This window comes from Girardinichthys multiradiatus, chromosome 10, assembly GCF_021462225.1.
Source record: "Girardinichthys multiradiatus isolate DD_20200921_A chromosome 10, DD_fGirMul_XY1, whole genome shotgun sequence".
In the NCBI taxonomy this organism is placed as follows: domain Eukaryota; kingdom Metazoa; phylum Chordata; class Actinopteri; order Cyprinodontiformes; family Goodeidae; genus Girardinichthys; species Girardinichthys multiradiatus.
Window position 1 is genome coordinate 35,188,594 of NC_061803.1, and position 15,507 is coordinate 35,204,100.

Sequence of the window (15,507 nt, forward strand, 5' to 3'; positions counted from 1 at the left end):
CTGTCACATCTGTCACGTGTGCTCAGTGGGAACCTGCTTTCATCTGTGAAGAGCACAGGGCACCAGTGGTGAATTTACCAATCCTGGTGTTCTTTAGCAAATGCCAAGCATCCTGCACGGTGTTGGACTGTGAGCACAACCCTCATTTGTGGACGTCGGGCCCTCATACCATCCTCATGGAGTTGGTTTCTAACCGTTTGTGCAGACACATGCACATTTGTGGCCTGCTGGAGGTCATTTTGCAGGGCTCTGGCAGTGCTCTTCCTGTTCCTCCTTGCACAAAGGTGGAGGTAGCGGTCCTGCTGCTGGGTTGTTGCCCTCCTACGGCCTCCTCCACGTCTCCTGGTGTACTGGCCTGTCTCCTGGTAGCGCCTCCAGGCTCTGGACACTACGCTGACAGACACAGCAAACCTTCTTGCCACAGCTCGCATGGATGTGCCATCCTGGATGAGCTGCACTACCTGAGCCACTTGTGTGGGTTGTAGAGTCCGTCTCATGCTACCACGAGTGTGAAAGCACCACCAACATTCAAAAGTGACCAAAACATCAGCCAGAAATCATAGGTACTGAGAAGTGGTCTGTGGTCCCCACCTACAGAACTACTCCTTTATTGAGTGTGTCTTTCTAATCACCAAAGATTTCTCCCTGTTGTCTATTCCATTTGAACAACATCATGTGAAATTGATTGTCCATCAGTGTTGCTTCCTAAGTGGACAGTTTGATTTCACAGAAGTTTGATTTACTTGGGAGTTATATTGTTTTGTTTAAGTGTTCCCTTTATTTTTTTGAGCAGTGTGTATATATACAGGGGTTGGACAATGAAACTGAAACACCTGTCATTTTAGTATGGGAGGTTTCATGGCTAAATTGGACCAGCCTGGTAGCCAGTCTTCATTGATTGCACATTGCACCAGTAAGAGCAGAGTGTGAAGGTTCAATTAGCAGGGTAAGAGCACAGTTTTGCTCAAAATAGTGAAATGCACACAACATTATGGATGACATTCCAGAGTTCAAAAGAGGACAAATTGTTGGTGCACGTCTTGCTGGCGCATCTGTGACCAAGACAGCAAGTCTTTGTGATGTATCAAGAGCCACGGTATCCAGGGTAATGTCAGCATACCACCAAGAAGGACGAACTACATCCAGTAGGATTAACTGTGGACGCAAGAGGAAGCTGTCTGAAAGAGATGTTCGGGTGCTAACCCGGATTGTATCCAAAAAACATAAAACCACGGCTGCCCAAATCACGGCAGAATTAAATGTGCACCTCAACTCTCCTGTTTCCACCAGAACTGTCCATCAGGAGCTCCACAGGGTCAATATACACGGCTGGGCTGCTATAGCCAAACCTTTGGTCACTCATGCCAATGCCAAACGTTGGTTTCAATGGTGCAAGGAGCGCAAATCTTGGGCTGTGGACAATGTGAAACATGTATTGTTCTCTGATGAGTCCACCTTTACTGTTTTCCCCACATCCGGGAGAGTTACGGTGTGGAGAAGCCCCAAAGAAGCGTACCACCCAGACTGTTGCATGCCCAGAGTGAAGCATGGGGGTGGATCAGTGATGGTTTGGGCTGCCATATCATGGCATTCCCTTGGCCAAATACTTGTTCTAGATAGGCGCGTCACTGCCAAGGACTACCAAATCATTCTTGAGGACCATGTGCATCCAATGGTTCAAACATTGTATCCTGAAGGCGGTGCCGTGTATCTGGATGACAATGCACCAATACACACAGCAAGACTGGTGAAAGATTGGTTTGATGAATATGAAAGTGAAGTTGAACATCTCCCATGGCCTGCACAGTCACCAGGTCTAGATATTATTGAGCCACTTTGGGGTGTTTTGGAGGAGCGAGTCAGGAAACGTTTTCCTCCACCAGTATCATGTAGTGACCTGGCCACTATCCTGCAAGAAGAATGGCTTAAAATCCCTCTGACCACTGTGCAGGACTTGTATATGTCATTCCCAAGACGAATTGATGCTGTATTGGCCGCAAAAGGAGGCCCTACACCATACTAATAAATTATTGTGGTCTAAAACCAGGTGTTTCAGTTTCATTGTCCAACCCCTGTATATATATATATATATATATATATATATATATATATATATATATATACACAGTACAGAACAAACGTTTGGACACACCTTCTCATTCAAAGAGTTTTCTTTATTTTCATGACTATGAATATTGTAGCTTCACACTGAAGGCATCAAAACTATGAATTAACACATGTGGAATAATATACTGAACAAAAAAGTGTGAAACAACTGAAAATATGTCTTATATTCTAGGTTTTCCAAAGTATCCACCTTTTGCTTTGATTACTGCTCCGCACACTCTTGGCATTCTGTTGATGAGCTTCAAGAGGTAGTCACCTGAAATGGTTTTCACTTCACAGGTGTGCCCTGTCAGGTTTAATAAGTGGGATTTCAAGCCTTATAAATGGGGTTGGGACCATCAGTTGTGTTGTGCAGGAGGTGGATACAGTACACAGCTGATAGTCCTACTGAATAGACTGTTAGAATTTGTATTATGGCAAGAAAAAAGCACTTAAGCAAAGAAAAACGAGTGGCCATCATTACTTAAAGAAATGAAGGTCAGTCAGTCCGAACAATTGGGAAAACTTTGAAAGTTTCCCCAAGTGCAGTCGCAAAAATCTTCAAGCGCTACAAAGAAACTGGCTCACATGAGGACCGCCCCAGGAAAGGAAGACCAAGAGTCACCTCTGCTGCGGACGATAAGTTCTTCCGAGTCACCAGCCTCAGAAATCACAGGTTAACAGCAGCTCAGATTAGAGAACTGGTCAATGCCACACAGAGTTCTAGCAGCAGACACATCTCTAGAACAACTGTTAAGAGGAGACTGTGTGAATCAGGCCTTCGTGGTAAAATAGCTGCTAGGAAACCACTGCTGAGGACAGGCAACAAGCAGAAGAGACTTGTTTGGGATAAAGAACACAAGGAATGGACATTAGACCAGTGGAAATCTGTGCTTTGGTCTGATGAGTCCAAGTTTGAGATCTTTGGTTCCTACCACCGTGTCTTTGTGCGGCGCAGAAGAAGTGAACGGATGGACTCTACATGCCTGGTTCCCACCGTGAAGCATGGAGGAGGAGGTGTGATGGTGTGGGGGTGCTTTGCTGGTGACACTGTTGGGGATTTATTCAAAATTGAAGGCATACTGAACCAGCATGGCTACCACAGTATCTTGCAGCGGCATGCTATTCCATCCGGTTTACGTTTAGTTGGAACATCATTTATTTTTCAACAGGACAATGACCCCAAACACACCTCCAGGCTGTGTAAGGGCTATTTGACCAAGAAGGAGAGTGATGGGGTGCTGCGCCAGATGACCTGGCCTCCACAGTCACCGGACCTGAACCCAATCGAGATGGTTTGGGGTGAGCTGGACCGCAGAGTGAAGGCAAAAGGGCCAACAAGTGCTACGCATCTTTGGGAACTCCTTAAAGACTATTGGAAAACCATTTCAGGTGACGACCTCTTGAAGCTCATCAACAGAATGCCAAGAGTGTGTGGAGCAGTAATCAAAGTAAAAGGTGGCTACTTTGAAGAGCCTAGAATATAAGACATATTTTCAGTTGTTTCACACTTTTTTTTTCAGTATATAATTCCACATGTGTTAATCCATAGTTTTGATGGCTTCAGCGTGAAGCTACAATATTCATAGTCATGAAAATAAAGAAAACTCTTTGAATGAGAAGGTGTGTCCAAACCTTTGGTCTGTACTGTATATACATAGAATAGTGATGGTTTGCACTAGAAAACTGATCTGAGAAGGTTTGTTAAGGCTTGATTTTAAAGATAGAAACCACCTTCCCCTAGCAACTGTTCAATAACAAATACAAGGAGTGATGAATGATTTTAGAAAGATTCTGACAGAGTCTGCAGCCCAGACAGTTCCTCTGAGGAACGACACTATGATGAAGATCAGATCAGATTGTAGACACAGTGAATTTGACCATTGATGGCAAAGCTGAAGCTAATCATTTTATTTCATATCATGTTCCAGCTGGGTATACTGATACGAACTGAAACTCACTTTTCCCTTGCAGGTTCTTACAGAACCACCAATCAGGCCATATGGTCTTTATAATGACTTGGCTCATAAAGATCACTACAGATCTTTGATGATGAACTATGGCCATTCCTGTCTGCCCAGGCTCTACTTACAGAGCTTCTATGTGTTTATCATCACCAGCTTATCCACATCCATTTATTTCTCAAGGAAACAGCAGACATTTGGCTTCAGCTGTATAGAAACCAAGTAAGAACCACAGAATTAAAATAAAAACACGCGTATAAAAAGAGACAAACTAAAATACATAACTTCATATACTCAGATCCACAACAAGAAGTTTGATTTTGGAAGGGCCTATGTTTTTTTTAAATCGAGTAATGATTTAACACAAAATAACAAAGCTAACAGAAAAACTGTCTGGTGTTTTGTTCTTTTCTTAACTAATTGTATCTGAAGTTTGCTTGTATTTCACAAAACGTCTGTCAAGTGGATCCATCCATCCAGAGATGGATGGTCCTTTAAATGAAATTGTCTCTTAAATACTTCAATAGTTGAACTTGCGCTCCAGACTAAAAATAAGGCAAAGAAGAAAAATCAGCTTTTGCATCAACTTTCAATCTTGTTAACTCAGTAACAGCATCCACAACAAAGCCTGTTCTGTGTCTTGGTGCATCTCTAACTGTAAGATCTAGGTCACATTTGGCATTATTGTCAATCATTCTAAGCAGTTCTAAAATATCAAACAATTAAGTTGGATTTCTCTAATCTATTGTTTAAAAATAGCATTTGGCTCCAATCTAAACCAAATTTCAGACTTGTGAATCAGAAGGCTTAGATCATTTATTGTTTTGCTAGTGCAAACCATAATCCGACCTTACTGATACTCATCACATGTTCTGGGCAGAGCTGTGCGTCATTGGGCTCACCGTGAACATGAACAGGGTGTAGAAGATGAGAGCCATGGCTGAAAAGGACTGGATGGAGGACATCATGTTCCTCTGCAGGCTCAGAGGGAGGACAACCACCAGCGAAACGGCGATCAGCAGAAACACACGGAAACTGCCTGTCACCTTCACAGAGCAGAGCAACATGATGATACGATCAATTTTAAAAACCCTTTAAAATACAGGAACGATAGTTATGTCTACAACTCATATCCTATTCACTTGTTATATGGTTTGACTATTTTTTTGTGGTGCAAGAATATATTTAGGAGAGGGTTTAGATTTACAAATAAATCTCAAACCTGTAAACCCAGCAGCTGAGCAAAGAAATTTGAGCCCAAGTCAGCAATGACAACATAGAAGGCGATACAGGTCCCAAGCATCAAACCGATCATACTGCAGAGACAAAAAAGATGTTAAATTGAGTCAGACATTAAAGGTTTACGGTTACCTTCTATTTACAGCTGAGTTCTAAAGAAATAAAAAGCATTTAAAATCTAAACCATTTACAAAAAATACACAAAGTGCATCATGAATACAAACTGAAACTTGCCTCATCTCTACAAGCGCTTTTCCAGGTTTTCCATAAGCATGGAAGGCTGCAGAGAGATGAGCATCAGCGTGAATAACACAGAGATAATCTAACAGTGGTTCATTTCAACCTGAGCTAAAATCAGCAACCATCAATATGACTGCAGGTAGATGTTTGGCAGGCTTTCTTGCTTCTTAAAAACCAGCTGCATTGATACTTCTGCTTCAGCTTTACAAGAGTTTACCCACCCAGTCCAGCATAAGTCCTTCGTTTGGTGTTGCTGGCGGTGTGGACCAGAAACATGCAAGACTTGTGGGTCATCCATGAACAGAAGAACAGCAAGAGAGTACCCAGCACTATCCCACACTGGGGAAGAACAGAGGAACAGAGGGGCAGGTTAGCTTTTATCACAGCATCATTTAGGATTTCAACAGCAGAGCTGATTCATTTCTGAGTTCAAAAGGTTACGAGTAGTCCATATCTTAACGGTCAAAAATAACTGTCAGCATATTCAAACAAGTGTATATCTGTCATGGTAAAACAATGATGGTTTCTTAACTGCTTAGGAATTTCACCTCTATTTTATCAGCCGTCAAACTTCCTTTAGAGGTCAATGGTTATTTAGATTGAAGAGTGTGGAGCTGCAGTCCATAACAACGACCTTCTCATGTGAAACAGACTGCTAAACAAAATATAATAACAACATCCTGTTGGATGAACACTAACTGCAGTTCAGAAAAATGTAAACCACAGCACCGTGCCAAAGGTAATCACACCCCTTGATTTTTTCTACATTTATTAATGTGTTTTACTGAGATTTTATGTGAAAGACCAACAAAAAATGGTGGATTTCTATGAATCTGGAGGAAAATGCTAAATAGTTTTCAACAGTTACAAATTAAATTTCCCAAATGTGTGATGTACATTCGTATTAAACTTACTTCAATCTGAAGACCCCAAATAAAATCCAGAACAAACTCAATACGTTTCTAATTATACTTAAAAATGCTTCAGATAGCAGTCATGTAAGATTTCTGGCTTCAGGAGCTCATGCCAGAAAATAATGAAGAACTCCAGAAATTCCTTAAAAAGTTAACTCTCCTCCCAAACCATTCCGAGACCATTGTTGTTTCAGGAGAGAACCAAATCGTTAAGTAAAACAACAAATTATGATTAATCCCTCTTTTTATTAAAGTACACGAAACAGGCTGAAAACAAGAAAGGAAGTGGCCTAAAGGCAAAACAATCGCCATAAAATGATAAAAGAACATATGTAGATGATTGAAGGTACCAGTCATTGAACTCCAACTGCATTTTCCTACAGGAGTTGTCAAATGTTCTTTAAAAAGTGGGGCGCTGAGTGGCTCAGACGGTAGAGCATCAGCACAGGCTGATGGTCCGCCAACTTTGTCTCTGACAAAGTTGTCCTGTGTTTAATTCCCAGTTCATGTCTTCCCTTTCTCCCTCCACCCTCTTTCCTGTCAAACTACTGTTCAATAAAAGCCACTAGTGCCAAAACAATCTTTAAAAAAAACCTGTTGATAAGACTTGTCACATCTTTCCATTTTTGTAACCACAAAGTCCTGTTCAGGGTCACAGGGAGCTAGTCCTGGTCAAAAGACAAGATTATTTTAATAATCGATCAATCTGATTAATTGCTGCAGCCCTAAATGGCATACAAGCCTTTCACCCTTAAAGACTTGGAGTTTATCACCAAAAATACCAGTGGAAAACACTGGGAACATGCAAAAAGCTGATGAGCAAATATAAAAAGGGTTTAATTCCAGCAAAGCCAAAAAAGATTTTCCCTTCCATTACTCATAAGGGTAAAAAGATCTCTGACATGCCATTTTTCATTAAGTAGTAACTAAAATATTCTGTCACTCTTTTTAAGTGGTGTAAATATATTCAACAATAGCATGTGTAAGATTTTGGTTGAATAAAACAGCTACAACTACCTGACATTTATTTCTAACCACTAAAAATGCACAACATTCATCTAAACTCTTCATCTAAATATAAAAACATTTTTCAAATTAAGCATTTTTTGTCATTTTTAGTTACAACTTTTCACAGATGTGTTATCAACCACGTTTTAACTTCAAGTTAGAACTTGAAGTCAAAACTTTTAACATGTTTATATTTTTTTATAGAGTGATTAAAAGCTAACGATTATCCATTAATCAAATAATTTATACAAAGGGAAAAGGAAGTCACAACGTCATACCATAATTTAAATAAATTAACTAATTATAAACCTGCACACATGACCTCTGGATCATGTGAAAGGTTTTTTCAGGGATTATTTTTTAACATATAACTTTTCAAAAAATATAGCTATAATACCTAGTAATAACTAAGTGGATCAGGGAATAAAATGACATTTTGAAAGTCCACATATCTTAATGTCTTTGAGAATTGATATTTTGTATAAACTTGATGTATTTCTCAATAAAATCAATTATTACTATACTTCAATACATGACAAAAAAGATCTAACATTGGATGAGGAAAGTATGGGGAAAACTAGATCAGTCCGCGTTTTTAGTGCAGGTGTTTGCATGGATTAAGGTTGAAGTGGACCTTATGCAGCAGCTGTCACTGACCCACCTGTTTGAAGCAGAAGGGCATGGTGAGCACACTGACTCCAACGATGCTATTCACCACGTTCATGATCAGACCCCAGTTTGACGCCGTCATTTTGAGCTGCTAGATGTGTGGCGGCCCCCTCGTCTTATAACACAGATAAATCTGGAACAGGCAGAAACAGGACCACCGTCAGGACCTCTGGCGATGTCCTGGCTCGGTCTAATCTTTTGGAGTCGTACTGAGCTGATGGTTTACTCCTCCGAGGATCAGTGACGTGGCGCTCTGAGAGGAAACACAACGATAGCTAGGTGTAACATCCGCATATCTTTATTTCCTTTCTAAAATACTCGCTGATAAACTACCTTAACGCCTCTGGGTAAAGGTAACCAAGTCCACATAAGACAGTTTATAAAGTTTAAAGTCGTTAGCCACAGAGCTAACTAGCTTCTAACTTCGTAGTTACCTTCCTTCCTTTCTGCCTTGCTCTCCTGCTACGTTATCATCTGTAATTCCGCCACAATTATCCGTTTTCTGCGTATAAAAGGCGCGGTGGGCGCTTACTGAGAGCAGAAAATCAATGTAACACAGTTTAAAAACACATACAGGAGGACTGTTTCCCTGACCGCGTATCCAGGAAGTGGTATGGAGGAGCTGCGTGACGCAGTCCGCAACTTTCAGGACTGCTGAAAGACTCGGGCGCCCACTAGTGGTGATACATAACTAGTTTCTAAATTGCTTTTCAGTCTTGTGCAAGAATCTCATAATGATGATTATTTCCAATCTAATCTTCTCACACAGGTTCTGGCCACTTCTTAAAGGTTAATCAGTTATTATACAGCCAACATTCATCATAGATAAATAATAGAAACTAATCTCAACACTTATTTTAGAAATTTTGAAGCATTTAACTTATTTTCAGAGACGTTTGAGGCCATAAGCAGAATTTCATTTGGACCCACCTCTAGCTAAAGCCACTAACCACCACACATTACTGATCTATCTTCTATATTGTTTGCACTCCATTGTTTTTATGTTCTGCATTTCACACAGCTTGTTTTCATTAATTTGCAAATCAGTCAGTCAGTCAGTCATTTTCTACCGCTTATTCCATAGTGGGTCGCGGGGGAGCTGGTGCCTATCTCCAGCAGTCTACGGGCGAGAGGCGGGGTACACCCTGGACAGATAATTTGCAAATCATTTAATAAAGTGTATTACATGACAAAACATGTTTTTTTTTACAATCTCATGAGGTAATTTACATTATACATTAAATACATAGCACTTAACAACTTGTTTTAAGCATTTTCCTTTTTTTATAGCAATCATATTCATTATAAAATACAGGAAATATTCATGAGTTTCTTCAATGTTTGTACAAAGTATATTGGAGTCAAAGTGACAGCCAGACATGTTAGTTGATCAGATCGCAGATTATTTAATTATTTGACCAGTTTCATTCTCTGGCTGTATGAAGCTGAGTAAATGCAGCACTGCCCCTCCCCTACATGTTGCTACCTACTGCCAGTCAGCTGAGATGGCCACTGCACACCAACACAAACAGTGATGGTGTTGACACTAAAAAGGGGCTACCAGAATTGCAGGCTAGCTACCCAAGATAGCCCAACTGTATAACTAGTTAGATGCTCTTTGTAGAACAAGATAATTTTAGCTTCTTTTACTCTAAGTCCAATTCTGTAATGACCAGAGGACCAATAAGGTTTAATATTCCGCAGAATAACCACATGAAAATTACAAATGAATTTAATGGGAGTTTATTCTGTAGCTTAGCAATGTTACAATCCTGTTGTTACAACAATCTGGAGAAATCTCTCAACATAAGCAGCAAGGCTGAAAACCAGCATTTAATGCCTGTGACCTTCGACCCCTCAGGTAGCACTGTATTAATAACCAACTTCATTCTGTAACAGAAATTACCACGTGGGCTCAGGAACACTTCAGAAAACCATTGTCAGTAAACACAGTTCATCGCCATATCGACAAGTTAAAGCTCTACCATGCAAAACCAAAGCCATATATCAGCAACACCCAGAAACGGCACCGGCTTCTCTGGACCCAAGCTCATCTGAGATGGACTGAAGATAAGTGTGCTGTAGTCCACATTTCAGATTGTTTTTGAAAATCATGGACATCATGTCCTCTGGGCCATAGAGGAAAAAGACTATCTGGATTGTTATCAGAGCAAAGTTCAACAGCCAGTATCTGTGATGGTATGGGGGTGTGTTGGTGCCCATGGCATCATGGGTAACTGGCACATCTGCGAAGGCACCATTGTTGCTGAAAGGTCCATACAGGTTTTAGAGCAACATTTGCTTCCATCTAAGCCTTCTTCTGCTCATGTGTTCCAATAACGTGGCTTTGTAGTAAAAGAGTTCTGGTTCAAGACTGGCCTGCCTGCAGTCCAGCCCTGTCTCCCAAATGTGTGGCTCATTATAAAGCACAAAATGTAACAACGGAGACCTCAGATTGTTCAAGCAAGAATGGGAAAGAATTCCAGCTACAAAGCTTTAACAATTAGTTCCCAAAGGCTTACTGAGTGTTGTTAAAAGGAAAGTTGATGAAACACAGTGGATAAACGTGACCCTGTCCCAGTTTTTATGGAACGTGTTGCTAGCATCAAATTTAAAATGAGTAAATATTTGCAAAAAACAGTATAGTGTATCAGTTTGAACATTAAATATATTGTCTTTGTAGTGGATTCAGTTGCATATAGGTTGAACAAGATTGGCTAATCATTGTGTTCTGTTTTTTACGTTGTAAACAACCTCCCGACTTCTTTGGAATTGGAGTTGTACCATGAGAATCTCATAGCATCCCATATCTTGTTTGGACATGTCTGATTTTGTTATTGCTGCAGGTTTTCCTTACTGTGCCTTTATCAATTTAAATTAGCAGTTGCGCATGTCTTTGCAGTTCTCCCTGTGGTTGTTATATAACTATTTACAGATGTTTTGTGATAAATGTTGGCGACTTTTCTTCTCTCTCATTTTTGTGAACATTTTCCTTCCTTTTAGTTGTTAATTTGTATGTTTCTGTTGGTTTGTGTCCAAAGTTTTTATTTTCATGTTCATTTTCTTAGCGGATTTATTTCTTAGTTTGTTTTGTGGAACATTGGTCCAAGTTTGCACATTTAAGTTAAATTGTCATTTATCAGTTTTTATATCATACTTTTAGTTTCCTTGTAACATATCTTTCCATGTTTCATATTGGTTATTTGTCTGTCTTTGTGGAAGTTTTGGTCATTTTTTTAATGTTTTTGTTTCTACACACATCTCATATCTGTCTGCCAATCCTATCTTTTCTTTGATTGTCATTTTTACTTGACAGACACATTGTTTAGTTGTAGTTTCTTTTGAGTTGGAACAGTTATCTTCCTGTTAGGTGTGTTGTTTTATGTATACTAGCTGTCTTAATGTTTAAGCAGTTTTTGCCCTTCTTATGTGTCTTGGTTGTGTTTTTGCCTATCTTACTACTAATAATTTATTTTTATTGTAAAGCCTCTAAATCCAGATGTACAAACACACATATATACACAGCTAAGTACTGTACAATAATGCATAGTGCTATTCTAATATGAGTCAAATGGAAAGTTTTTTTACTCCTGCATAATAGATTATGCTTTTGAGAGCATTTTGTCAACATTGCTTTTTTGTTCTTTCCTCCCCCTGAGTGTCATATACTAGTAACGGAATACTTTTACGTTGTTATATTTACAAAAGCACCAACAGTCATGCTGGAATCTTGTTTTTCCAGAGGCCTCAGATATTCCTTTCAGGAAAAGGAAACAAGCAACAAAAGACTAAAACAGACAAGACCAAATCTGGCCGATGACGCTGGAGAGGGTTTTTCCATTTTTTAGTCTCTGCACCTGAGATGCTGCTGGCAGTGGCCTCGGTTAGTTTCCGTTTGTCAAAGTGCCTGCCCGGTGCCCTCTCTGATACACGACTATTGTGTCATTTGACCAGGAAAGAGAAGAAGGAGGTGGGGGTTGGAAGGAGTGAGCTGTGGAGGGCAAAGAGGGGCTTGACCTTAGATTTCCCCCCAAGCCGGTTGTGCTTTCCCCCAGGGATGAGGGATTTTCAAAAACAGGCTTGTGATGAAGGTTTGATAAGCAAAGAAGGGGAATTTTGAATTGCAGAGAAGGATTGTGTGTGTTTGTGCGCGTGTGTGTGTGTGTGTGTATTTGTACATGTGAGATATTGTCGATTGTTACAGAATCTACTACAGTAGCCGCTGAAAACACTCTTTTACCTTTGAGGGTGTTTCCTCATTAGTTTTGCACTGTAAAAACCATCCATCCATCCATCCATCCATCCAGATTGGGTCTCTGGGTTAACAGGTCCAGAACATCCCAAACATTCAATCTAGTTGTGGTTTTATTATGGAAAACATGGCTCACCACCCAGGACACCCTACTGCCAGCATGAGAACTTGTGATAAAAATTGACCAGTTTTGCCCCCAAACTAATTTTCAGTTGCTTATTTGCATGCCCATTCAATGAGAAGTGGGTCCAGTGTAATCACTGTAAGAAAATATGTCCACACACAGCGCTTGTTTGATGGAGCTGATGTTGGTCTATTCTGCAGTAACTTAAAAGACGACTTTAACTTTCTTTTACTGTTTTGTTAAAGAATAATTTCATCGACTGTGTCTGCCCCATATTGTCCATTTGGATTCTCTGCTGACTTCCGTGTGCAGCCCGGATTTGCGACCTTGTTTACTGTGCGTGCTGGGAGAGGGAACAGTAAAGACGTGCAAAGGGTGGAGCTAAACACTGTCTAAGACAGTGTGAATCAACTGCAGGCTGTAGTGAAAACTAAATGAAACATTGAGCTAAAACTGGTGAAATTACGAGTGCATGGTTGTCTGCAAGAGGTGCTGCTGAGAGCTTCTTCAAGGCCTTGAGGAATCTAATCTATGTTTGATCATCTCCAGTTCAATATCTTACGAATTTGGACCGATGAAATCTGAACTGGATAATTAAGCACAGAAAAAAGATTTTAAAGTCTGAAATTTATGAATTCTTTCTAGTTGTGAAAACACAAAAATCATAATTTTCTGTTATGTGTTTGGCAGTTGCCTCAACTTCCATCGAGACAACTATAAAAGCTATGACCAAAGAATCAATATAGGCAGGCTTTTTTTATACAGTGTTATATATGAAGTATTACGTATGTTATTTAGATTCAGCTGTTCACCAATAAAAAGTTATATTAGACAATATGGAATTTACTTTGTCTATAAATAAATAAATCTATTATTAAACAAAACATAAAAGTAATAAATTTAACCCAAATAATAGTTGTTTATTAATCCAGGTTATCAGTTCTTCTTTTCAACCCATTCTTTTTACTGTACCATTAGGAACTAGTCACTTAAACCCGTCTTTTGGGTTAGAAACCTAAACCAGTATTCTGGGTCAATTCCAAACACAGCCCAGTCCTGAATTGGTCCATATTGTAAATAATCCAGATTTGTTTGTTTTTAACAAAACAGTTGTTAAGAGTGTAAGCTTACACAATATCCTTTTTCAATAAACAACTTTTTATACTAATAAAGTCAAATTTATGCCCTTGATGTCTAATTTAAGCTTTTATATCAATGAAAAGCATTTATGGCTGTTTGTTTCTGTCATTTAAAGATGTATTTATTGTTGTGTGTGTGTGTGTGTGTGTGTGTGTGTGTGTGTATGATCAGAAAGGTTAAGACAGGAAAAACCCTGGCCATTGTGCACCAGTGACCCCTCAAAATCAATGTGACAGACTGGTTGATTGGCTGGAGGGTCCTGTCTCTCTGCACATAATCCCTCAAGGTAGACCATCAGCCAATCCTGCTGCGCTTGTGTGTGTGTGTGTGTGTGTGTGTGTGTGTGTGTGTGTGTGTGTGTGCATGCATGTATATGGATGTATCTCGGCTTGTCTGTGTGTCTCTCTTCACCTAATCCTCCAGGATTGACCAACAGCGATGGGATTGGGTATTAGTGCAGTTACAGGGGGTCAAGCCTGCTTGTGTGTGTGTGTGTGACTGAGAGAGCTTGAGTGTGAGAGATACTCCACGGTAGCCCAATTAGACCGCAGAGTGCCCATGTGTTTTTGTGGGCCTCAGTAACATGTAGAGGTACTGGGAGGTTTCAGTGGAGTTTGCCGGGGCGAGGTGGGGTGGGGAGGCAAATATCTACGGCAGATTTGAACGGATAACCCGGTTGGGGTGAAATTGGATGCAGGCATCTGGATTTGACCTCCAGCCCTCAGCATGACCCCCAGGTTGCTAAGGGGTCGCGGGGCACAAAGCAGAGCACTGACCCTGCACAGGTCAAGCATGCTGGCAGCTGAAAGGACGCCTTTGTGAGGGCCGTGCATGCTTCCTATTTCCCATGAGCACCAGGGGACTGTGTCTGCCCAGGAAGCCGAACAGGAGAGTCAGAGGAGGTGTGTGTATGTGAGTGAGGGTGGAAACCGTACTTGATTTTGTTTATATTTCTGCCTGTTTGCCTCCCGATTATCACTGACTGAAAATGTTCCCCTGATTTTGATTTGCTGCGAAACGCCTTGCTGTTTGCTTGATTTTTTTGCATTTTGACAACAGTTGAAAGACTCTGGAACATCAGGTTGGAAATAGCAACTCAAATGTATTCTCTAAGCTCCAGTTGAGGGACAATGTTTGGAGAAAAAATTGAAACACATTCTATATTGTTCATTTCAAGATCCGATCCAGCTTTTCTTTGAGCCTGAGAAGTTTGTTAAGAAATAATAAATTTTTTGTAACTTCTGTTTGTGTTTAGGTAAGAGAAGAGATACTTCTTGGATTTCTGGGTATGCCTACGGTTGTTGCTTGTGTACATCTGTTAGCGCCTCCTTAATGAGAGCATGCACATTCCCTCCAGTCTGTGTGGCCCTCGGAGAGGCAGAGCAAAGCCCCCCTGCTCCAGTAATCACATTTAATTACTCACCAGCATTAGACGGCCTATGAATAGGGTTTTTAGGCAGGCCTCTCACACAGAAATTGGCGGCATCCAGCTGAACATTGCCCACCTTTGTCCTGCCTCTTCTGTTATATTCTATTAAGACTTTGTCATTTGACCGTCATCAAAGCACCACGGTGCAGCACGAACAACTGCAGGACTAATACTGTGCATTAAAAACTGGGGAACAACGTCGGTTTTCTTGGTTGAACGGCTAGAGTCTGCCCCTTTAATGAAGCAAATGGGACCACACATTACACTCCATCCACAATTACATAGCACCTATTGCTGATAAAGGATGTTCAGTCTCGAGCATTTCCTTCATTTAAGCCAAAAAGACTGAAGCGAAGAGGTAGAGTTTTCCTTTTTAATCTCTCTGGAGATTCTCACACTTTAAAAATGATAGGGGAAGGTGC

General features: G+C 40.5%; 1 protein-coding gene across 5 annotated transcripts in view; it reads right to left on the reverse strand.

The window, feature by feature from the left end:
- slc38a10 (solute carrier family 38 member 10) overlaps window positions 1-8,750 on the reverse strand; it is a 36,931-nt gene extending 28,181 nt beyond the window's left edge. For 2 of the 5 annotated variants that reach the window (XM_047377344.1, XM_047377343.1), the window contains exons 1-6: window positions 8,575-8,750; window positions 8,133-8,393; window positions 5,771-5,888; window positions 5,544-5,589; window positions 5,293-5,386; window positions 4,973-5,116 (exon numbers count right to left, since the gene is read on the reverse strand). In XM_047377344.1, the coding sequence (XP_047233300.1) occupies window positions 4,973-5,116; window positions 5,293-5,386; window positions 5,544-5,589; window positions 5,771-5,888; window positions 8,133-8,222 (492 nt within the window). In that variant the 5' untranslated portion in view covers window positions 8,223-8,393; window positions 8,575-8,750. The remainder of the gene's footprint in view (window positions 1-4,972; window positions 5,117-5,292; window positions 5,387-5,543; window positions 5,590-5,770; window positions 5,889-8,132; window positions 8,394-8,574) is intronic. The other 3 variants (XM_047377346.1, XM_047377345.1, XM_047377347.1) reach the window with 2 other exon arrangements.
- Between the last annotated feature and the right edge of the window lie 6,757 nt (window positions 8,751-15,507).